Here is a 25,000-nt window from a genome sequence, read left to right on the forward strand (position 1 = left end):
AATAGCCAGCACAAATTTGTCAAGAACAAACCATACCAAACCAACCTAATTTCCTTCAACAGAGTTACTGGCCTGGTAAATAGGGGAGAAGCAGTAGACATGATAAACACTGATTTTAGGAAGACTTTTGACATAGTTCTACATGACATTCTCATAACCAAACTTTGGAAGTTTGTGCTAGATGAAATTACTTTAAGTTGCATATACAACTGGTTGAAAGACCATACTGAAATAGTAGTTATCAAGGGTTTGCTGTCAAACTGGGAGGGCATATCTAGTGGAGTTCCACAGGGATCAGTCCTGGATCCAGTACTATTCAATATTTTCATTACATGACTTGGACAGTGGAGTGGAGAATATGCTTTCAAAATGTGCAGATAACACTAAAATGGGAGAGGCTGCATACACTTTGGAAGACAGGATTAGAATTCAAAATGACAAATTGGAGAATTGGTCTGAAGTCTCCAAGATAAATGCAAAATACTTCACTTAGGAAAGAAAAATGAAATGCACAACTACAAAATGGGGAATAACTGGCTAGGTGGTAGTACTGTTGAAAAGGATCTGGGGATTATAGGGGATCACAAATTGAACATAAGTCAACAATGTGATGCAGTTGCAAAAAAGGCTAATATTCTGGGGTGTATTAACAGGAGTGTTGTATGTAACAGATGGGAGGTAATCGTCCCACTTCTTTTGGCACTGGTGAAGCCTTGGCTGGAGTTCTGTGTCCAATTCTGGGTGCCACTGTGACGGTGCTCCTCATAAGGCTTTATGGAAATATGCTTATGAATATACATGACATAACTGGAATATGTTCTACGCTACGTATGACATGTAACATATCTATGTAAAGGTCATGATCTACTGAATCTATTAATCCTATTTGCATGCATGTATCATTTTTGTATTTGAAGTTATGAATATTGGCCGTGTACTGGCTTGATTTCTAAATAACCTTAGTAGAGCATTTGGTCAGTTCCTGGAGAAAGGAATTCGCAAAGTTAAATGCCCAGTCAAGCAGCACTTAAAGAACAATGCATCTTAGAAGGCTCCAATCCACATAAGAAGTCTTCCTGGAGACAGTCCAGATGCCAGGTGGGCAATGGCTGCTGCCTGTAAAAACTATGAGTCATGCGTGGACATGTGACTGGTCCAGGTGACTCCAGAACTCCATCTTGGAGCTGGACTTTGCATAGGAGAGAGGAGCGGGTCTCCACCCACAAGAAAAAGTCTATTTAAGTCTGTGGGAGACCCCTCCATTTTGTCTTCAGCTGGCTAAGGAGATAGCCTCTTCACCCCCAAGAAGACCTGAAAGAAACTAGAACAAAACACAGTAACTACAGGGGGTGTGAGTGATTGCTGGACCTGGACTAAAAGGAGATTAGTCTGTAAAAGGAATCTTACTGGAACTGGGAGGTTTTGTCTGTATTCAATTTTATTAGACATAGACTTGCGGGTTTTATTTTATTTTGCGTGGTAATTCACTTTGTTCTGACTGTTACTACTTGGAACCACTTAAATCCTACTTTCTGTATTTAGTAAAATCATTTTTTACTTATTAATTAACCCAGATTTTGTATTAATACTTGGGGGGAGGCGGGCGGGCGCAAACAGCTGTGCATCTCTCTCTATCAGTGTTATAGAGGGCGAACAATTTATGAGTTTACCCTGTATAAACTTTATACAGGGTAAAATGGATTTATTTGGGGTTTGGACCCCATTGGGAGTTGGGCATCTGAGTGTCAAGGACAGGAACATTTCTGTAAGCAGCTTTCAATTGAGCCTACAGCTGTTAGGGGACATGGTTCAGACCTGGGTCTGGGTTTGCAGCAGGCTGGCGGGCCTGGCTCAAACCAGGCAGGACACTGAAGTCCTAAGCTGACTGGGCAGGAAAGCAGGGGCAGAAGTTGTCTTGGCACATCAGGTGGCAACTCCTAGGCGGTTTCTGTGATCCAGCCCGTCAGAGCCACATTTTAGGAAGGATGTGGGGAAACTGGAGAGGGTCCAGAGGAGAGGAACAAAAATGAGAAAAGGTTTAGAAAACCTGACCCTGTGAGGAATGGTTAAAAAACTGGGCATGTTCAGTCTTGAGAAAAGAAAATCAAGAGGGGAGCAGATAACAGTCTTCAAATATGTTTAAGGCTGTTATAAAGAGGACAGTGATCAATGGTCTGCCACGTCCAATGATAGTAGGACAAGAAGTAATTGGTTTAATCTACAGCAAGAGAGATTTATATTAGATATTAGGTAAAACTTTCTAACTATGAGGGTAGTTACTGTACTGGGATCTGTACTGGGCCCAGTCCTATTTAACATGTTCATAAACTATCTGGAAAAAGGGGTAAACAGTGAGGTGGCAAAATTTGCAGATGATACAAAACTACTCAAAATAGTTACATCCCAGACAGACTGCGAAGAGCTACAAAAGGATCTCACAAAACTGGGTAACTGGGCAACAAAATAGCAGATGAAATTTAATGTTGATAAATGCCAAGTAATGCACATTGGAAAACATAATCCTAACTATACATATACAATGATGGGGTCTAAATTAGTTGTTACCATTCAAGCAAGAGATCTTGGAGTCATTGTGGATAGTTCTCAGAAATCATCCACTCAATGTGCAGCGGCAGTCAAAAAAGCGAACAGAATGTTGGGAATCATCAAGAAAGGGATAGATAATAAGACAGAAAATATCCTATTGCCTCTATATAAATCCATGATACACCCACACCTTGAATACTGCGTGCAGATGTGGTCACACCATCTCAAAAATATATATATTGGAATTGGAAAAGGTTCAGAAAAGGGCAACAAAAATTATTAGGGATATAGAACGGCTTCCTAGGAGGAGAGATTAGTAAGACTGGGACTTTTCAGCTTGCAAAAGAGGCAGCTAAGGGGGGATATGATAGAGGTCTATAAAATCATGAGTGGTATAGAGAAAGTAAATAAGGAAGCATTATTTATTCCTCATAATACAAGAACAAGGGGCCACCAAATGAAATTCATAGGTAGCAGGTTTAAAATAAACACAAGAAAGTATTTTTTCACGCAACACACTGTCAACCTCTGGAACTCCTTGCCAGAGGGTGTTGTGAAGGCCAATACTATAACGGGGTTCAAAAGGGAGCTAGATAGATTCATGAAAGATAGGTCCATCAATGGCTATCAGCCAGGATAGGCAGGAATGGGGTCCCTTGCCTGTTTGCCAGAAGCTGGAATTGGGTGACAGGGCATGGATCACTTGATGATAACGTGTCTGTTCATTCCCTTTGGGGCACCTGCCATTGGCCACTGTCAGAGGACAGGATACTGGGCTTGATGGACCTTTGGTCTGATCCAGTATGGCCATTCTTACTATGTTCTTATGTTCATATTTTTGAGAAATCAGGTCACATGCTTCATTTAAGTACCTAAAGGTAAAATGAATGCTTTTGGAAATCTGGCCCCAGTGTACAGCTAAGCTGGGGTTCTATGAATGCTGTGTCACAATGCCAAGGCTAAGACCACTAAAGAAAGCATACTAACTGCCTTACCCAAGGAAAATATACTTTACCGATTGTACAGGACTTTCCTTGATATGGTATGTTGCAATAGGACTTGCTAATTGGTACTTCTCTTACCCCAACCCAAGAAAGCACAAAAGGAAAATGACATTGTAATTATCAGTTTCTAATCACATCTAAGTGATTACAAAACGGAAGATAAATAATTTTTAAAAGTCAAATGTAATTCAATAGATTTAAAATCTAACAGGCCACTACTCTCTTTACAAACTGATAATAGTGAGTAGGATTCTGAGAATGCAGAATCCAGGGATTGACAGTTACACTTGTCCTGGGTCCAGGACTGGCTATATTTACTCCTGGCACAGTACCAAAACACACAGCTAGAGCAAGGGACAGGTTTAAGGTCTTAAACTGTACAAGGCAAGCCACCATGGCTAGGAATTAATCATTTATATTGTTTCAAAACTGGAGTCCCAGCTTTCATTGGAATAAAGTATTAGTGCCTGATTCTACCAAAGTTACCGGGAGTGGAGAGTCCTCAGCATCTCCTAGGAAGCACTGAAGCAAAATGAGATCCTTACACTTCACTTCTCAACTCTTTTTCCCATTTACATGGGAGAAGAAAGATGTGCCCATGATTCTTTGCCACTCCATCTGGCCCTTGGCATGGGTTCATAAGTGTTGGAGTTAGTCTTTTTCTCTTCAAACTTCTTTTGACAGTCTTTCCATCATATCCTCGGGCTTTCACATCCTTTCTGGCTGTCCTCTTCCTTACATGCTCTCTTTGATGGTCTTTCTTTTCCCATTCTTACCATGTGTCCAGCCCACCTCAAACATGCACTCTCCAGCCTATCTATTGCTTAGAGTCCCAAGTTCATCTTTCCCCTAATTTCTTCCATGTACCCTCCACTTGCCTGCCATTCTCTTCACTATATTATTTTCTACTACCTGTATCTTCTTCCATCTAAAATGAGGTCCTTACTCTCACTCCATTATTTCATGAGGAATCAAGCTCTAAAATGATGGGAGAAACACTGCCATAAATGGACTTTGCGTACAGATCAGTATGAATACTTCCATCCCAAGCAAATAACTCCAAGAACTGGCCTGGAGCAGTGATTAGGAAGGAAGTTTCTTTTAGGAATGAATGACAAAAAAAATGAGACATTCCAATTGCATGGTAAATTGTATTACTTTAAAAGTGATTTTACTGTTTGACTTTAAATTGGGTAAAAGAGTCTTAGTGATTTGGAGAAAGGCCCTAGCAGCAGTAAATGGTTTAAATTAGTAAAAACTCTGAAAAATGGAGATAAAAATCTGATTTTTAGAAGCACTACACTGATTGCAGATTTAATTCATTTTAGCTAAACATAAGGTAATTTAAATTAGCAAAAATATTCTAAGATTCCCATAGGCTGACGTGCTTGAAATCTGCAGGATCTTCTAAGGAGTCATTGTGAATGCTTGAGATATGGCTAAGAATGATCAAGTCAACAGGAGCACAAAGGAAATGATTGGAGCCCTGTAGTGTAGGACTGCAAAAATGATTCTGCCGGGAAGGAAGAGTCACTTGATTGAATCACTTACAATTTTTAAACTAAGACTTCATTGTGGTGCCCACAGTTTGTAGGGCCCAATTAAAGTATTTAGGTGTTTAAGTACCAGATTTGCAGGCCCAAACAGGTAAGTAGATGTCTAAATGCACTAACCAGTACCTGCAATCTTATGGGTGCAGAAACAGATTGAGGGTACGGCCAGGCAGAAAGTCTGGCTTGAAGGATGTAGTGAAAACTGAGCAGTCCCTCCTTTTTATATTGTTACATAATACAGGAACAAAGCATCAATGAAATTAACAGCAGGTAAATTTAGAACAAGTAAATTGTTGGCTTATAGTGATCCGTAAGAGACACACCACTGACACTTAAAAGCTCTGCTAGCAATTGGCCGGAAGAAAGAAAAGACTTCATAAACTGCAGCAGCCAACATGCTTTTTTGTATTAAAATATAGTTTTAATTAAATATACTTTTCACTGGCAAACGGTATCTCTGACTTGAACAAGCCCAGTCCACAATGAAAGGGTTACCTGCTAGTATCACACAACAAACAGGCACGGCAAAATCTGCTGATCCGTGCTTAGTCCTAGAGGAGTCTGGCTGGGAAGGCTGCTGCTAAGCAGGGGCAGAGAGGAGGGGAATCTGACTGTTGTGCCAGCATCTGGCCACAGAGTCTGATAGGGAATCTTGAGGAGAGGACGATGAACAACTTGTTTCAGTAGGAACAGATACTCACCCCAGTTCCCCTCTGCCTCACACACCAGGGCACTGGAAATAGGACAACCTAATTTCATCTTGCAGCAGCAGAGACAGAGGAGATGATGTCCTAATGAGCCCTGAAAAGGGAAGACTATTATCCCCACTGGACAGATGGGCAACTGAGGTACAGGAAGACTGAGTTGCCACAGCTGACACAGGAAACCCGTTGTGGAGCAGGGAATCTGTCCCCTCCAACACGCCCAGTCCTTGTGGATGAGATGGGAGGAAAGAAAATCTCTCTCATAAATATAAGTCTGAAGGGACCATTCTGGTCGCCTAGTCTGCCCTCGTGTGTAACACATAGGCCATAGGACTTCTCTGAATCAATTCCTGTTTGAACCAGAGCATGCGTCTTTTAGAAAAATGTCCAATCTCATCTGAGGAAATAAGATAATAAGGGACACACTCTTCCCGCCCCACCCCAATGCACACACAGGCGTGATCCCGTAATCTGACTCTATGCAGAACACAGGCCCTAGATTTCATCCAGGAATTCCTGCAGCAAGCCCAGTAATTTGTGGTGAAACTAGAGTATCTCTTTTAGAGACCCCCAAGGGATGGAGAATCCATCACATCCCTGGGGACCTTATCCATAGCCTACTGAATTCAGAGGAAGTCTTTCTATTAATTTCAGTGAGCTTTGGACCAAGCCCTGGTGAGCTGTGCGCCATGCCTCTGATGGTGCCAGAGGATTAGGAAGGTGTCCAATTTGCCAGTGGGTTATTAGATCACTGGGTCCCCCACCAGAAATCAGCTACAGGCAGGGGAACCCCTTTGTGTGGAGAGACAGTACTGAGAGGCTTCTTGGGGACATCCATCAGTTCAGATTTCTGAATGCCTAGCTGGATCCCAGATCTCTGCAAGTGCTCCCATCATCGATGGTTAGGTATTTTTAAAATATCACAATATTATATCGCACACAATATCACAGTATTGCGCTCCTGATCATTAAAATCCACAGCTCTCCGGAAGATGCATACAGCCCTCTCTGGTGGCCAGTAGGGCCTCAGCCCTTCCAACTTGTCTGAGGCCAGTTCTCCAAACAACTGTGGCAACTCTGCATGCAGTCACACTCCTGGGCCACATCTTTTTTCCATACTGCCCTTTTCATTCTTGTGTTGACCTCTGAGTGGTCCCGTGTGCTCCCCTTGTGCCTGAGTGCTGAGCCAGTGAAACCTGTACATGCCAAACAATTAATTAAGTTTAACAACATTTTTTCCAGAGCTTCTGTTCTAAAGCATTTATCTGGGATTTAAAATTCTTTAGCTTTTATTCAGCACACACGTACCACATTGTCACATGGCTCCTGGATTGGCTCACAGTTAGTCCCAGGCCCTGGAACAGATCCAGTGTCGTTGCCACAGCACATTTAAGCTTACAGCAGGGAGGTGGCCTGAACAAAACCACCAGCCAAATAAGGTATTATCATCCCTCTCTGCTTCTTTTAATGGGCAGCCACTATTGCTACTATCCCTGTTGATGTCAGCCCAAAGAGGAGCCCAGAGTGCTGCAAATGCCGAAACCTGAGGCAAAAATCAGAGCTATTTACGGTGTTGGTATGATATTCGCATGTGGAAATATGCATCATGAAGGACTGTCAAGGCCAGATTTCCTGGCTCAGCTATCATGGTCGGTGAGTCCATTCTAACTTGGCTTGGGAGGCAATAAACCGATTTAACCTCTTCAAGGCCTGAATCAAAAGTCTCCCCTAGTCTCTTCTGTATCACGGAATGCATGGAACATATCCATATTATTATTTACTGTGCACCAGAAGTCCAATCAACTATGTACAAAGCATGGGAGAACACTGACCTGCAGGGAGTTTACAATACAATTCACATTAGACATCAGTTGTTACAGTCTATATGTAATTATCAATCAGACTGTACATCACTACAATGCACTTAAATAAAATATAAAATAGAGTGAACATCAAACTTCATACAGCTGATAATTTATAACTTTTCCCCTCTTCTTCCCCTTTATCCTCTACCACACTTGAGGGGTCTGTAGGAAAGGGCCTGGTAGAAGAGACTTGGCAAACAATGGGCGGGTGTTCCAGTATAGGGGGAGTCTTGGGGACGGAGGACAAGACAGGAGTGAGAAACCCAGAAAGGGAGCAGGAGGAGATGAACTGTGCAGAGCCTTGAAGATGTGGATAAAGAGATCAACTTACAACAGAAGGAAAGGGAAGTTAGCTAAGAGGATTCAAAGGGAGAGAGTGAAAGAGAAGCTTTGCAGCTGTATTTGTAAAGGACTGAAAACAGGTAAGTCGAGAAGCTGAAGACAAAAGAAAAAAGGCTGCAGAAGTCAGAATGTGAGAGAGGGCCTAGCCCAGGGTTTGGGTGGTAGGAATAGGCAGATTTTAGAAATGTTGTATAGGCGATAACCTCGAAAAGGCATCAGATGACACAGGGACTACAGTCTCTTAAATGATTTATTTTCTCCAAATCTCTGGATTGCTATGGAGGCCATCTTGAAAAATGAGAGTCCACTACCTTGCTAGAGTGGAGATTCCCGACCTCTGTGGGGCTGACTTGCAAGCCTGAAGGGATGTGGCTTCACAGCTCAATACTCAAGGGGCTGCTTCTTATCTGGGAGTCTGAATCACATCCTTCTAAGGTTCACCAAAGATACAGGTCTGCTTTGTCCACGGGAACTGAGGGGGCTGAAGCAGCTTTAACCTTGGCAAGCCGTGCTGGGGGGCTTAACAACAGCCTTCTGGAAACCTGGACTTGTGCTGAGTGTGCTAAAAATAGAAAGACGTCTGCCTCAAAGAGAGACCAAACAGAAGGGTGCCCTTCCCCTGGGAAGACTAAGTGAGAATTGGGAGAGTTCTGTTCTCAGGGAAACTGCAGTTTTAGCAAACCGTGTCGAGCCAGGAAGCAGCAGCGTAGAAATCTCAAGAGAGAATCCACCAGAAACAGTCGACAAGAATTGCCATGCAACAGCCAGCTCATGAGTCAAAGGTTCTCTCTAGGGCAGCATACGCTTCACTGGAAAATGCCTCAGCAGCAAGATCACAGGTCCAGAAATTGCCCCACAAGTTATCTTACTCCGGCCCCAAGGAATTGATTCTAATACCTGGCAGAAATGAGCGTGCTCTCCCTTGGATGAGTAGGATGTCGGTCCCAGGGCATTAGCGACACAAGGTAGGGGAGGTAATATATTTTATTGGACCAACTTCTGTTGGCGAGAAAGACAAGGAGGAAGAAGGCTGGAGGAAGGTGGCATATACAGACTGAATGAGCTGGCTAAGCCTCATAAGTTTCCAACAATATACATAAGCAGTGTCCACCACAAATCCAAAAGAAGAGTGGAAGCGCTGAGCTTCCCCGACAAAAGGCGAACCACACAACAGCACACATCCTACTCATGGCCACTTCCTGCAACCTAGGGGCGCAAGCCACGCAGAGGGAGAAAAGGCTTCCTGATCAGAAGCACCGGGCCAGTAGCCTGTGTGTGTAATACAGCAGCCCAAAAGCTCATTATCCTTTGCACTGCCATGCTGCATTACACATGGGTACCTAATTTCCTGGCCATTATCACTGCTCAGCCTCCATGTGACTCTGCCTTTCTCACATCCCTCCCTTTTTATTTTAACGGGTTTCTATTCTGGTATTGTCCAGTACAACTCTATATTTACTGCCTAGATCCCACTTTGGTGTCCTATTCCCTCTCCCCTTCCTAAGCCATCCCCTGCTATGCTGCCTTTTTGACTCCTGTCACCTTATTCTACCCTTTTGTCCTGGTTTAAAGCTCTCGCAACCAGTCCCCACTAGTCTAATTCCTAAGAAAGCCTCATTATTGACATTGAGGGGACCTTTTTTCAACATGGAGGGGCGCGGCAGAAAGAAACCAGAAGAGTTGGTGAGATATATACAAGTTTGCCAGTTCTTGCAGTGCTTATCCCAAACACTGCTTGGGATATACTCCTACACTCAGGCCTTGCTCCTGCAGCTGACTACACATGGACACACTCCTGCATTTGCACTGGGTTTCAGTGAAGTCAATGGGGCTCCGCAGAGGTGTAGGGAGGAATACACCCACATGCAGTCAACTGCAGGATCAGCGCCTTAGATTTGGAGTCCAGAGACCCTGAACCATCTTTTTGTGGTGTATACACAGTGCCTAACGTGAAGGAACCCCAAGCCTTTGCTGAAGCCTCCAGGCATCACCACAATACAAATAACACACAATACTGAATTAAGGAAAAATAGGCTAACAAGCAACAGTTAAATAAATGCCTTGCACAAAATTAAGTGAGGTCTGTTTTGTCCTTGCAATTTTATCAGTCAAGAGACCTTGAAATAAACAAAGTATATGAGAAAAATGTGCACACTCTGACCCCTGCTCTGCAGTCTGATATGGGAAGACCCTAGCACCCGCCCACAGCCTTAATCACTTCAGCATGGGCTGTGTGGGAATAAGGATCCACATCTATGGACATCTTACGTGACATGGAAGAGCAAAATGCACTCCTGGATCATTGCTACAGTAGCAAGTCAGTCTAAAAAAATGAATGTACTATAGTATACGCAGCCAGTTAAAAGCACTTAAATATTTGTTTATCTCCCATAACCACATTCCAAAAATATTCTGAAATAGGCAAAGTGGGGCAATAAAGCAGATCCCAGAACAAAGTATGAATCTAGTCAAAATGAACAATTATATGAAGGGATTAAACTATCAAGTGCAACAAGTCAGACTGTAGAGAGTCTGAGCCACGTCTTTTCTCCTACAGAAGTGCAGACTCTGGAGATCATGCTAGCTGAGATACCACTCTACAAGTGGTCTCATTGAAATGAATGGGAGTAAAATGCTATTCCCCATGAATAAAGGTGTCAGAAGAAGACTCAAAGTTTGGTTTTCATGTCAACTCTTTATCCGCCAACACAAACTGTAGCCAGTTTCTAACAGAATGTTTGATCTTCAGAGTGGAGAGAGGTTAATAGTAGGGTGCCCCACAGTTTAGCACTGGGACCAGCATTACTAAGCGGGATATTTTCAAATGCACAAGAGGCAGCAACTCCCTGGTGGGCCCCATTTGCACCTTGGGAAGTCTCCCTCCCACCCCCCAAAGCTTTGGAAGAAGTAGACAGCGAGCTGGTGATGCTGTTTTGGTTAGTAAAATGAGAACAGAGGAATTCCACATGACTTGAACACAATGAATGATTGGGCACCATAATGAAAGATTAACTTCAATCTAAGTACATTGACAAAAATTGTCTAACCTTCTCATTTGCTGATGGGCTCTGATCTCTGAGTAAAAATAGCTCCCGAGGGCAAGGACTGTCTTTGTTTTGCTTGTTTATATGGAATCTAGCACACAACAGGGCCCTGATCCCTGGCAGGGGCCTCCATGTGCTACAGTTCACCAAAACTTGAACGATTTAGCATAGAATAGAAAAGAGGTTACTGTTATGGGGAAAGAAAATATTAATTGAACAGCCCAAGTCTTTAGAAACATTAGCTATATCAATGTAGTAAGATTCTATAGCAAAGCAATTATGTCACAGAGTTTACATACACCCCTCCTGGGTGCCAAATAATTCTCCAAGCACTGAGTTCAATTAAAAAGCACTCAGCTTGTGAGTTCTCACACACTTACCTGACATCATTACCGCCATGGGCAAAAGATCCAAAGCAGGCTGTTAGGATCTGGAGAAAGTGAAAAAGGAGGTGGACCTGAGACGTGTCCTTCTCCTCCTTTTCCTCTTCTACAGAATCTTCTGGGAGTTGGTTAGGATCTGCTAGGTCCGATGCCAACTTCATTTCCACACCACCTTCGTCTGCCTCAATCTCTGCCTCAGCTACAGCATTGCAGTAGCTGGAGTAGCTATCATAGCGAACTCTCTTTTTAGAATAGGCCACTGTGTCTCCCACCAACTTTTCACTGTCTTCTGGGGTTGATGTATCAACTGCCTTGAAGGATGCATGTACTGGCATTCCACAGATGGCAGCTGTGTAACAAGTGTAACTGTTGTTGCGACGCAGTATCTTGTAATTGTTTTCTTGTGAGGGCCTATCGTTGTTTGCCCTGTCCAGATGTATTCTGTGTAGCAAGTCTTTGTACAATCCTGAGTCTTTATGCACTGTGTGATACACCTGGCCATCGCTCCTCACATGACCGCCGTCAAAATTAAAAGTGCCATTGGAAACAGGAGATTTCATGGTGGTTTGCGTCATAGAAAAAGCCCTTCCTGTAAAGGCAGATGGTCAGATTTTATTTCTATCATATGAAATATGAAAGTTCTATGCTTGGCAAGACACCGAAACAAGGAGTAAATGGCTGAAGGGACAGCCATCTGCAGTATATGATACAGAAGTTCATCTCGGATACATGAATGCATTGATCAATTTCAAAACAAACCTGGATAACTTTTAAGGGAATGTCTACGGCTGGGAGTATGGATAGTTTTATGGTTAAGGCACTAATCTGTGCCTCAATACATCTTTGCTCAAGTCCCAGATCTCCCACAGACCTGCTGTGTGACTTTGGGCAAGTGCCTTAGACTGGAATTTGGGTGCCTAACACAAGGCAACTTTTAAAATTCTACCCATAATCTCTCTATGCCTGAATTACCCATTTCTAAAATGGTAGTAAATACTTCTTTCCAACTCGCCTTTGTTTGGCTTGTCCATTTAGATTGTAAGCATTCCAGGACAGGAACAGTCCTCTGACTATGGGTTTCTTCAGAGTAAGGGGAAAATGTTCAAAAGCACCTAGATGACTTAGAAACCTAACTCCCATTTTTAAAAGTGCCTAAGTCACTTTTGAAAATGGAGATCTAGGTGTGTTTGAAAATTTTACACTAAATAAATAATAAGTGCCATGCAACTTTAGTGGTAGTCAATCATTGGATTTTGGGAGCATTGATTGATCTCCATAAACTGAACCCCAAAGCTTATGAATAAAAGCATATTACTGTGGGCACTCAAAAAGTATTACAAATAAAGTTTCAGAGTAACAGCCGTGTTAGTCTGTATTCGCAAAAAGAAAAGGAGGACTTGTGGCACCTTAGAGACTAACCAATTTGTAGCTCACGAAAGCTTATGCTCTAATAAATTGGTTAGTCTCTAAGGTGCCACAAGTCCTCCTTTTCTTTTTACAAATAAAGTTGTTAACGCTGCCCAGTTAAAAGTTCAGAAATGGATAAGTTAAAGCTGCTAAAGAAATGTTAGTCAACATATTGAATATCCTGTATTTTTTACTTCTATTAACATAATAAACACAGTGACACAGCTATTTTTAGCTATACCACATGCTTGTCTACAGATGTTTACATTAAATGTAGATTACAGGATTCACAGAGTGGCTAAGTTAACATTGCTGAAGACACCTTAACTTTTCCATTTCCTCACTTTGGGATTTTAACTATTCAACATTAAAATATTGTTGTTTTGTTTTATTTTTAAAAAGGTCTGTAGTGGTAGTATACATTTATGGAGGTAATATATCCAATTAGTTTGTTCTCACAAGATCAAATGGTCCACTCTTAATAGTAATTATACAGGTCAGTATAGACACTGCTTCGGTGTCAATGAGAAAAAGAAAAACTCCCAGCTGACTAGCTAATAGGCACCACTCAGCCGAATGTGCCTCTTAATTGTGAAAAACTGCATTTACTTATATGCACTGCACACTTAGGCCATAACCATACCAACTGCACCATGCCGCATGGACAAACACTTGCATCCATGTAGAGCCCCATCAAAGTCAATGTGGCTCTGTGTGAGCACAGGGATCCATCCACACAAACCAGCTTGCAGAATCAGGGCTTCAAACGAGAGCTTTATTACACGCATAGATACTTGATGTATGTGTGGACTTGTAAGTGTGAGTCTTCTAGTGGATATACTCCAAATGGTCATAAATTTGTAAACTCAAGCCCAAAATTTTCCAAAACTAGCTAGAACAGTATACTCTGAATTTCCATGCTAAATTTGAACTTTTATAGTTCAGCTGTTTTCGTACTCTCTGCCTTCTAAAATGTGGTTTTAAGAAGAGGAAGTAAGTATTATTAGGAATAGAAGAATATCCTTTTTCAGCTGTATATAAAACTCAAATACTGCTGAACAACATTTTAAAAAAAAACCTCTGTTTTTTAAATCATCTTTGGAAAACTTACCTCAAAAAAGAGAATATTTTCACTAAGTTGTGAGCAAGCAAAAAAATTGCTAACATGAACTGCTGTCGGAAAACATACAAGTGTGTATATAGTGAGAGGAAGGGTTTGTAAGAAATTTTAAGTTACAAGGAAAATTATACTTAATATAGATGGATGTAACACATGCCCATGACGAAGATAACCCATCAACACAATGGAAAGATAAGACAGTTCACGTTTTCTTACCATATGGCACACGGGGATGGTTTCCATTTGCTATGCTGCTATCTGACACTCCAGCAGCTTCTGTTATTGGGCCAGTGAGGGGAATTGTGCTCTCATCAGTTGCTTTGACTCCAGGAAGCTCTTTAAAAACAGGTGTCTCCTCCTCTTGAATTTTATCAAGACTTTCATCCGATATCCTTGACAAGGCGGCTTCTTTCTTTAACTGGCCTAAGAAAATGCCAGGGTTACAATTCTAAATTGGATGGTTCGGGTTATTCAAACTTATCTATATTACTGCTGGTATTCCTAACAAAATGCCAGTATCATTAAAAATATAAACTCGAATACAGCACCTTGAGTGGTTTGGTTTCTGTTTTGTTAATTAATCTAGACATACATTCTTTCATGGGAATTTATTACTAGCATATTTATCTTAATTTGCCTCTCTGAGAACCATGAAAATGCCTTGTGCCTATCTACAAGTTCACTAGGTGATGTTATTGAAGTCCTCCAATTTACTAATGCAATCTGAAACTTTCTATTTTTTAAACTCTGCAACCCCATTCAGTGGACATCACAAGGTAGTTTTGTTTTAAGTTAAAAACCTATTGTAAAACAAAAAGCCTTGATTAGTTTAACTTTACAGTAAAATAAAAGAAATGGTTTAAATACACTGTGCAAATCCTTTTTCTTTCCTTTAACACCTATATTTTAAAACCTAAAATAGAATATATTCAAGTTCACAAGGGATTTTACACCACTTGCATTTCATCTACCAAATACTTACTTGCTATTTTTCTCTTCATCCATGGACACACAAAAATCCACACGAGAACAGCAAATACTATAGCTATACCAAATGATATTAGGACTATTATCCATATAGGAAGTACCAGTCCTAGCACTGTGAAGAGAAAAGAAGAAGAAAGTTAAAGGTTAAATGTGCAAAAATGTCAGTTCCTTAAAATATTACAGCTTCAGAACTAAAGATAACACACTGCCTACTTCTGCTGCACCTGTAACAAAATTGAACCCCACATCTTGGTAGCCAATAAGCTCTTTCAGCAGGGCTGGAGTTCTGTTTTGATGCAGCAAGCCTGTACAAGGGAAGGGTTAAACCTTTTGAAAAGGGTCAGTTTGGCCAATTAAGACCTCAATTATGGCAAAAATGAAATTTCACTTATTTAGCAAATGCCATACACTGAGGTCAAGAACGAACTATTTCTTTATGGTTAGAAAGTTACCGTTTGAAGTGGATTTACAAACTATACTGAAAATAAATGCATCGGAACAAGAATTTCACTTGAGAATATTCAGTGCAACTCCTTTATTTACACTGACTAAAAGAATAAAGAAAAGACTCTTAAAAATGTACAGGCTTGAGTGTTACAGATTCTCAGTTGTTGTCAGCCTCAACACTTAGAGATTTGGGGGCCATACTTTCATGAGTATTTTCTTGGGTACTATTTAGGCATGTATATACCCTGAGATGCAGAAGAAAGTTGGTGTTAAGGTAGTAACACTGGCAAAGTGGGTGTTGTCTCCCCCTCTGGGGATTGTCCACTAGAGAACAGCAGCTTTTTGTTACTGTCACCAAAGGAAGTAACATCATCAGGTCATCTGCACTGCATACAAAATGTTCTCAGTCCACAGCCTCCTGGTAACCCATGTGAGAGGGATGGTCAGGTTCACCCACGCATCCATAGGTAACCCTGACTCGTGTGGTTGCACAATGGGATATTTGAAGTCCTAAGATGGCATGCACAGGTTTTAAGATTTGGTCCTTAGGATTTCTGCAACAATACACATAAGCCCTGCTCCTACTCCCATAGAAGTCAGTGCAAAATTCCAATCAACATCACTGGTGCTGGACCAGTCCCATAATGAGTGCGAATATCAGTATTTTAGCATACATCAAGACATATTGTCCACTACGGTAAATCTTTGCTTTGGACAATAAACTCTGATGCTCACCTCAACATCTGCTTAATAGGCCACCTGAGTGCCTTGCTCACTAAGGTTTCAATCCTGCAATCCTCAATCATGTGAGTAACTCATACTCACATGAGTAGCCTCACTGAAGTCAACAGGGCATCTTGAGCAAGCTCAATTTGATTATGTATTTAGGAGTTGCAGGATCAGGCCCTAAAGAAAGAACGAACTTGGGCCTTGATCTTGCAAACACTTACCTTTGTGTTTACCTTGAAAACTATGGGAACACTCACATGCTTAAGTTAAGCACCTGTGTAAGAGCTTACAGAACAGGGGCCTTGGAGTCTGATTACTTATTTTGCTTTGTCTAAAACAGACCTCACCCTTCATTTATATATTTCAGAAAGCGTGACAGGAAAAGAAGAATGTTAAGATTACTCTTTTGTTTACATTGTTTATCAAGCCACTGCAGAATGCCTGGCTGACACGCTGTGAACCGAACTAGAAAGGAACATTTCTGGTGATCCTTAAACAGCATGTGCACCAATCCAATTAAGACAAGGGAATAGTTACAGTACTATCCATCAATATCCCCTTCAGAATCCCCAGTCCCTTCCATGTACTATTTGAGGCTTGGTCTACACTTAAAAGTTCAGTCAACATAGCTACGTTGGTCAGGACTGTGAAAAACCACACCTCTCACTATTCTGCCCTAGCCCCCTATGTAGATGCAGCTATGTGGAGGGATGAACGCTTCCATCATATGTAGCCACCATCGTTCAGGGAGATGCTGTTCCTACACTAACGGAAAAACTCCTGTCGGAGTAAGCTGCCTCTACACTACGGGCTCATGCCAACATAGCTAGGGCGACGTAGCACTGCCAGTAGTCTCGTTGTAATATAGACACACCCTCAAAGGAGCTGCCTTAATGCTACACCAGCTGTGGACAGTTTCTTATCTTGAGGGGAAAATAAAGGAAATGAATTTAGATACAATGGGCCAGACCCTCAACAATGTAGCTCCATTGGGTATGCCAGTTTACACCAGCTGAGGATCTGGGCTGCTAACTGCAGTTTTAAAAAGTCTGATCACTCTCACAACACCCAAGCAGCATTAGAGGGACTGCAGCACTGTGTCCTCGTTGGCAAAACATCCTGAAAGAATCCAAGTGGGCTGGTCCTGTGCCTCCAAGTGACAGAGAAGAGGGCAGCAATGGAGCTAAGGGTAAAAAGATAAAACCCTCTGAACAGACTGCTTGATCTTCAGATTGTCATAAATCTGTATGTTAAAAAACAAGACAACCATTAAGGTTCTGGGAGACTAACGGAGCGAGATCTACGAATCCTTTGCCTATATTATTTGTTAACATAAGAATTAAACATGCATTAAGTTTTTATTATTATTCAACAGTGCACATCAGGACCTGTTAGCAAATACAAAATGAATTAATACTAATGCATGGCAGAACAAAGCTTTCCTTCTGGACTTCACATGCAAGAGATTGCACTCACCTGGTGCCCCTGCGTACATGACGGAAAACACATTAATTGCTACTGTAGCAGCATAGAACGCTGGAAGTGCACGAAGACCATTGGGTACAGGGTCTTCCTGCATAATAATGAGTAAAGAGGAAAAGTCACATGGGTTTGTTATGTACACAAGAAACAGGACTAGCAAAGGTTGAGCAAAAATAATCACCCACCCCCACAATCAGGTGGATGAATCTTCTGGCTTTTCGCCCCCTACTTCCAACCACTGTGTTCCCTACTCTCCAGCCCAGTTACCCTGGGTAGATGCTGAGGAAAAGATTTGGGTCTGTATGATTATTCATAAAACCTACTTTCATAGCAGTGGTGCCTCCAGTCACAAATAGGATAGCAGCTTGGGGAAGGCAGCCACCATAGCAGTTCAATGGTAAGTAATTTAAATTTATTGGTAGCAGTATTGTCTTGTGGATGGCAGTATTGTCTCGTGGACTGCAGTCAGGAGACCTAGGTTCTGTTCCTGGATTTGTCACTGACCTGTTAAATGGCCTTGGGCAGGTCACTTCATCTCTCTGTGTCTCTATTTACCCTCCCATCCATTTATGTGTCTTGTCTATTTAGACTCTAAGCTCTTTGGGGCAAAGACTCTCTCTCACTGTGTGTTTGTACAGAACCTAGCTCAATGGGGCCCTGATCTTGGTAGGGCTCTAGGTATTACTGCAGTGACCTATTCAGTGATTTCTAAAAACATATTTCTAGCCTCTCTGTTTAAAACCAAGTGTACACTGAATGTTATCATCTGCTGACAAAGGTTTCTGCATGTGCTAAACAGGTAACTGTATTAAATCGGAGTAGCATATTAACAGTCACATGTATAAATGTAGCAGATGAGTGTAACAGTGAAAATTCAAATAAATCCTTGTGTGCCTCACAAGTAATGCTGTTCACTGTAAAGAGCAGCTATTTACCCTACTGTTACAGTTCTTTGAGATGTTGTAGTCATGGGGGTCTCACTGTAATTTTGCATGTATCTTACATGCACAAGACCAGAGTTTTTTCGAATAGCAGGATCTGTTGGGGCTGTGCATGTACACTGTGCCTCCTCATGCCAGGGCATAAAGGGTAGGTCGGCCGAGACTCTCCCTCTCCCTTTAGCAAAGCTTTTGATATGATCTCCCACCGTATTCTTGCCAGCAAGTTAAAAAAGTATGGATTGGATGAATAGGACTATAATGTGGAGAGAAAGCTGGCTAGATCGTCGGGCTCAATGGGTAGCGATCAATGGCTCGATGTCTAGTTGGTAGCCGGTATCAAGTGGAGTGCTCCATGGGTCAGTCCTGGCGCTGGTTTTGTTCAACATCTTTATTAATGATCTGGATGATGGGATGGGTTGCACCCTCAGCAAGTTCGCAGATGACACTAAGCTGGGGGGAGCGGTAGATATGCTGGAGGGTAGGGATAGGGGCCAGAGTGACCTAGACAAATTAGAGGATTGGGCCAAAAGAAATCTGATGAGGTTCAACAAGGACAAGTGCAGAGTCCTGCACTTAGGATGCAAGAATCCCATGCACCACTACAGACTAGGGACCAACTGGCTAAGCAGCAGTTCTGTAGAAAAGGACCTGGGGATGAAAAGCTGGATATGAGTCAACAGTGTGCCCTTGTTGCCAAGAAGGCTAATGGCATATTGCGCTGCATTAGTAGGAGCATTGCCAGCCGATCAAGGGAAGTGATTATTTCCCTCTATTCCGCACTGGTGAGGCCACATCTGGAGTACTGTATCCAGTTTTGGGGCCCCCACTACAGAAGGGATGTGGACAAATTGGGGAGAGTCCAGCCGAGGGCAACGAAAATGATAAGGGGGCTGGGGCACATGACTTACCAGGAGAGGCTGAGGGAACTGGGGTTATTTAGTCTGCAGAAGAGAAGAGTGAGGAGGGATTTGATAGCAGCCTTCAACTACCTGAAAGGGGGTTCCAAAGAGGATGGAGCTTGGCTGTTCTCAGCGGTGGCAGATGATTGAACAAGGAGCAATGGTCTCAAGTTGCAGTGGGGGAGGTCTAGGTTGGATATCAGGAAACACTATTTCACTAGGAAGGTGGTGAAGCACTGGAATGGCTTCCCTAGAGATGGTGGAATCTCCATCCTTAGAGGTTTTTAAGGCCCGGCTTGACAAAGCCCTGGCTGGGATGACATAGTTGGGGGTTGGTCCTGCTTTGAGCAGGGGGTTGGACTAGATGACCTCCTGAGGTCCCTTCCAACCCTGATTTTCTATGGTTCTCTGTTCCCTCATGGTTCCTTTGGCAGCTGAGGATGAGTCACAGGTTCCACGCTGACCACAACATTTCAAAGATCCAGAGTTACTCTAGGGCAAGTAACCATTCTCTCTTCTTTGAGTACGTGTCATTGTAGATCCCAGTACAGGTGACTGGCAAGCAGCATCTACGCTGGATGGTAGGAGTGAGGCGTTCCAGCTGCATCAGTCAAACAGTGGTAGCAGTACTGCTCTCCTGAGCTTGGCACCTGACCTGGCTGTCCTGTCAAAGGCATAATGTTTAAAAGGAGTCAGTGGCTTGCCTGCAGCCTTGCAGATCTCAGAGACTGGAATGTTCCTGTAGCAGGCAGAAGAGGCTGCCTGTGGCCTGGTAGAGTGTGCACTGATGTTCAGAAGGAGAGACTCGCCAGCCATCTGATAGAAGGTAGAAACACACATTGTGATCCATTTGGAGGTTGTCTATCACTAGATGGTTTGGCCTTTTGATGGGTGCCATAAATGGCCACAAATAGGGAGAGAGACAGCCAGAAAGCGTTGGGCCTATTAAGAAAATAGAGCAAAGTTCTGGACACATCCAAAGTATGCAGCTTCTTGTCTGCTAGAGTCTCGTGTAGGATCACAAGTCTTAATGAGCGTAGAGCACAATCTGCTCACTAAACAGTTCTGCAAGTCCTCAATTGTGGCCTATACCTCCCAGTACCTGGAGCCAGAGTGTTCCATGCACTGTTATTACAGCGGCCACAGACCTGGCCATTTGTGTCGAAGACATCCATAACTGTTTGCAAGGCCACTTTGATCACCAGTTGACCTTCTCAATACATGGATGGTGGACCCCAGTAACCCGAACAGGGCAGTGGCAGCATACCACATGAATAGGCTGGCTCTTAGGACTGGCATTGGACTGGTCAGTACCCAGACAAGGTTGGTGGCAGCTGAGCCTTGTAAGTGAAGCTGGCAGGTCTTTCCATGGCGGTGACCACTGAAGGATAGGCACAAACGTCTGCTCAATGTATGTGACTCTCCTAGGCAGAAGAAACACTGTATACATCTTTCTGTGGAATTAGACCATTGCAGGATGGACAGGGTTTGAAGCCCGCCGGTTTTGAGTCCATCATGCTAACTAACCTTGTATGGAAGATGGGGGGAAATGTAATGTGGGGGTGCGAAGGAAGGGGGCCTAACCAATAATACTCAGTCCAGATGAGTTGATCTAGATCATGGCAGTTGTATGTGTAAGAATCAGAAGAGTTCTGACTGCTTGTAGAAGGTTTAGCCAAAGCTTAGAATTAGCGGCTTGGATGCTCACCAGGTTCTCTCTCACTGCCAAATGCGAGGGAACTGAACGGAGGGTCGTGACCATCCCATCCGTTTTACCCTCATATGGGAGCACGAGGAGGCATGCACAGCCCGGACAGACACTGCTATACAAAAACACTCTGGCCTCACACATGAGGCACCTGTCACCGAATGGTGGGATCCAGGCTGACATGCATTTTAATCCCAAAGTTCTCCACATCCCACACAAATGTGGCATCTCCCAACTTTTATTGTTGACATTTATTTATATTAGAAATAAAGGATGAAGAAGCTGAGGTTACTGAAGAGTTACTTGTGCCAAAGGAATTAATGCTGCATCTATTTAAATTTCCTGAATGGTTTTTGTTCTCCTTGTTTTGGGTCTGTGTGACATTGCATCCCACATTTGGGCCACAGCAGATTAGAAGATCTGAGGGAGGCAGAAAATGATAAATAAAGGAGCAACTGACTTCAAGCACTGCTGGCTTGCAAACAAATGCAGACAGAGCTTGTAAATTCCATAATGTGGAACTATTTGGTTTATTGCTTCCGGGATGCTGCTGCCCTCACCTCAACTGAAGCCACTGAAACCCAGCTGCCACTGATTGAGGCTTCCTGAGTACCCAGGATATCATACATCTTTTTTTTGACTTCTGGTGTATCAGAAAACCAGAGCTTAGAATTTCACACCTGTTAAACTCTGTTTTGTTACTTGGCACTAGCTAATTCACTGCTATTAAATAAAGGCTATGCTAGTGCTGTCCTGGTTAAGTAGCATTCATTATAATTTATCATCATTGTGCAAAGCCATTTTCAAGGAGATATGCTGATAAAGCAGCCATCCCAGTACGTCATGTCCCAGTGAAGTAGTGTATACTAAAATTAATGCTTTAGATTTACATAGCACCCTTTTAACTCCTTGGAAATGTCAACAACCAAATGGTGCATAGCCAGCAGTACAGCAGTCATGACCTCCATGCATTGGAGTGGAGAGTTGCTAGCCCCTTACCTTCTTTAAAATTAAGAATCTAATCAGCAGAAACAGCAGTCCAGACATCAAACCAGATAACAGTGGGGAAATAAACCAAGAGGCAACTGAGGAAAAAAAGATATAACAAACAATAAGTGGTAACATCCCATGTAACTGAGGAAGTTCTGTATTTATCAAACAGGAAAATAACCAATGGACAATGTTTATGTTGATTCTTCTCGCACAGCTGGCATTGTGATTATATAGCTTGGGTGCTCTCCTAGGATCTCCAAAAGCTTTCAGCACTGGCTTACGTCAGTTCCCACTGAAGTTGATGGGAGTTTTACTAATGCTAAGCACTTCTGAAAATCTCACGCAGGGGATTTCCAGAATAACACTGGAATTACAGAAACTGCACCACTCACAAGAATTTCCATTGCTGAATGCTATCGGAATAAGAATCCTGATCTTTGGTTAATCTTTATAGCCCTGAATCCTGAAAGCTGCTCTGGGTGAGCAGACCCCTGTTCCAGTTTGGAGCTCCACTGAATTCACTGGGACTCAGTGCAGGCACAGGGATCTGCCTATTAGGGGCAACTCACAGGGTCAGGGTCAGGGCCAACATTTATTGCAACAAGTTACAGAATATACTGTGTGATCTGAGTTCTGTCTATGTTTTGACAAGGCAAATAATTTTTTTACAATTGTCAAAAGTGCTCAGAGCTGACCTGGCTCTTCTCCCACTGCAGTCAGGGGTAAAACTCCCACTGCTTTCCCTGGGAGCAGAGTTAAGCCAGTGCTGAATACTTCTGAAAATCCCACCCAAGAGTGCTTACGGTTTGAGATATGTGGTTTTAAGAACAGACTTCTCAGTGTAAAAGTTTTGTGCACACTGATGTTTCACGCTTGCCTTTTGGCTATTTTACCTTCAACAAAAATATAAGAACCGAATTGTTTAAAAATTGTAGTTTCAATTAGTCAAATGCCCCTGTGGTTCACTAGTACCGTCTCCCTAAAAACAAACATAGGGCTAGAGTGTGACTTGGACTAAGTGCCCATGCAGAGTAGTAAGAACCCCCTTAAACTCCTACAGGGGCTACCCTAGATCTTGGGACCAGGGGCTCAAGTGTAGGTGGGTGCTGCATGAATGCTTACTCCCTCCTTGGAGCAAGGGGGATGGGGGGATGAGGGGCACCATGGCTCCACCCCTCATTTGCTGGCCAGTGCAGCTGAGCCTGTGTGTGTGTGAGGAGAGAAGAGAAGGAAGATGTCAAAAGTTGCTGCTGGTATCAGCCACCACCAAAAGTACTACCGCTTGGGAGTTAGCAGGGGAGGAACCGTCAGCCCAGGGAGTGCCCCTGAGGAACAAAGTCTCCAAGAGCTACTTCTGGGGTGATGCAGTTTACACACCACCCCTTGCTCTGGACTGTGCCTCAAGTCATTCTCTAGCCCTTAGTGAACATGACACACACATGCCTTCTGAACAACAGGATTTGAGGGGGATAGAAGTTAAATACAGCACATTACAATCATGAAAGAGTATTTCTGTATGCAGTCAGTGCATGATTTTCCACATACCCTCACGCATAAAAGGAAATGTCAATTACCAATCTTGACAAGCTGCATCCACTGAACACCCTGCGTACCGATTGCAACAAGTGAGAATCCAATGGTAGCACCTACTATGCAGTGGGTCCCAGATACTGGGAGTTTCAAGAAAGAGGCAATCAGCTGCCAAACAGCAGAACCTAGAAGTTGAAGGTGGGGGGAAAATATCAGATATAAACAATGATAATAGCACCAACAATAACTACAGTGTAGTGCATGGCTCTCTCAACCACATGCTCACATTCCTCTCGCAGGGCTGCCTACTCCCTGCACCCACAATAGAAACTTGAACAAAACATTCTTTATGATGTTCCGTCAGCCTCTAGAAGGACACATTGACATAGCTTACCTCTGAACTTCACATCTCCTTGAGATTCTGTCTTACAAACAGCACTTCCTGACCAACTCCAATATTTACGGACCAGGTTTATCTTTAGTTCAAGTCTGTCCTGTTGTCTAGTTCAGGCTAACGGGACATTGGGGTGGCACAGAAGTGTTTTACTACACTTGTGCTGCTTTTGGGTATCTTTTAACCTTTATGACCCATTTGATCAGTTTGTGCATAGAGTCAGAGCTAACAAGCATAAGAGTGGTTGCTGGGGGGAAAAACCTCACTTTCGGTAACGACTGCGGATACCCTCAAGCATACAAGGCAAACATAAGAACAGCCAAATTGGGTCAGACCAAAGGTCCATCTAGCCCAGTATCCTGTCTTCTGACAGTGGCCAATGCCAGGTGCTCCAGGGGGAATGAACAGAACAGGTCATCATCAAGTGATCCATCCCCTGTTGCCCATTCCCAGCTTCTGGCAAACAGAGGCTAGGGACACCATCCCTGCCCATCCTGGCTAATAGCCGTTGTTGGAACTATCCTCCATGAACGTATCTAGTTCTTTTTTTAACCCTTTTATAGTCTTGGCCTTCACAACATCCTCTGGCAAAGAATTCCACAGGTTGACTGTGCGTTGTGTGGAAAAAATACTTCCGTTTGGTTGTTTTAAACCTGCTGCCTATTCATTTCATTCGGTGACCCCTACTTGTTGTGTTAAGAGAAGGAGTAAATAACACTTCCTTATTTACTTTCTCCACACCAGTCATGATTTTATAGACCTCCATCATATCCCCCCCTTAATTGTCTCTTTTCCAAGCTGAAAAGTCCCAGTCTTATTAATCTCTCCTCATACGGAAGCTGTTCCATACCCCTGTGAGACATGAATATCCCAGCATACCCCAAAAGAGACATGAAAGGTTTGACCAATAAGCTGTGGAGG

General features: G+C 42.9%; 1 protein-coding gene across 9 annotated transcripts in view; it reads right to left on the reverse strand.

Moving 5' to 3' along the window:
- Window positions 1-25,000, reverse strand: part of SLC20A2 (solute carrier family 20 member 2) — a 71,916-nt gene that overhangs the window by 13,294 nt on the left and 33,622 nt on the right. For 7 of the 9 annotated variants that reach the window (XM_073340279.2, XM_073340272.2, XM_073340275.2 and 4 more), the window contains 6 exons: window positions 23,730-23,870; window positions 22,162-22,247; window positions 17,609-17,705; window positions 14,952-15,068; window positions 14,186-14,392; window positions 11,440-12,031 (listed from right to left, as the gene is read on the reverse strand). In XM_073340279.2, coding sequence (XP_073196380.1) covers window positions 11,440-12,031; window positions 14,186-14,392; window positions 14,952-15,068; window positions 17,609-17,705; window positions 22,162-22,247; window positions 23,730-23,870 — 1,240 coding nt within the window. Of the gene's footprint in view, window positions 1-4,944; window positions 7,005-11,439; window positions 12,032-14,185; window positions 14,393-14,951; window positions 15,069-17,608; window positions 17,706-22,161; window positions 22,248-23,729; window positions 23,871-25,000 lie in introns of those variants that run through there. The other 2 variants (XM_073340280.2, XM_073340278.2) reach the window with 2 other exon arrangements.

The sequence above is a fragment of the Lepidochelys kempii genome, chromosome 4 (genome assembly GCF_965140285.1).
Source record: "Lepidochelys kempii isolate rLepKem1 chromosome 4, rLepKem1.hap1, whole genome shotgun sequence".
Classification (NCBI taxonomy): domain Eukaryota; kingdom Metazoa; phylum Chordata; order Testudines; family Cheloniidae; genus Lepidochelys; species Lepidochelys kempii.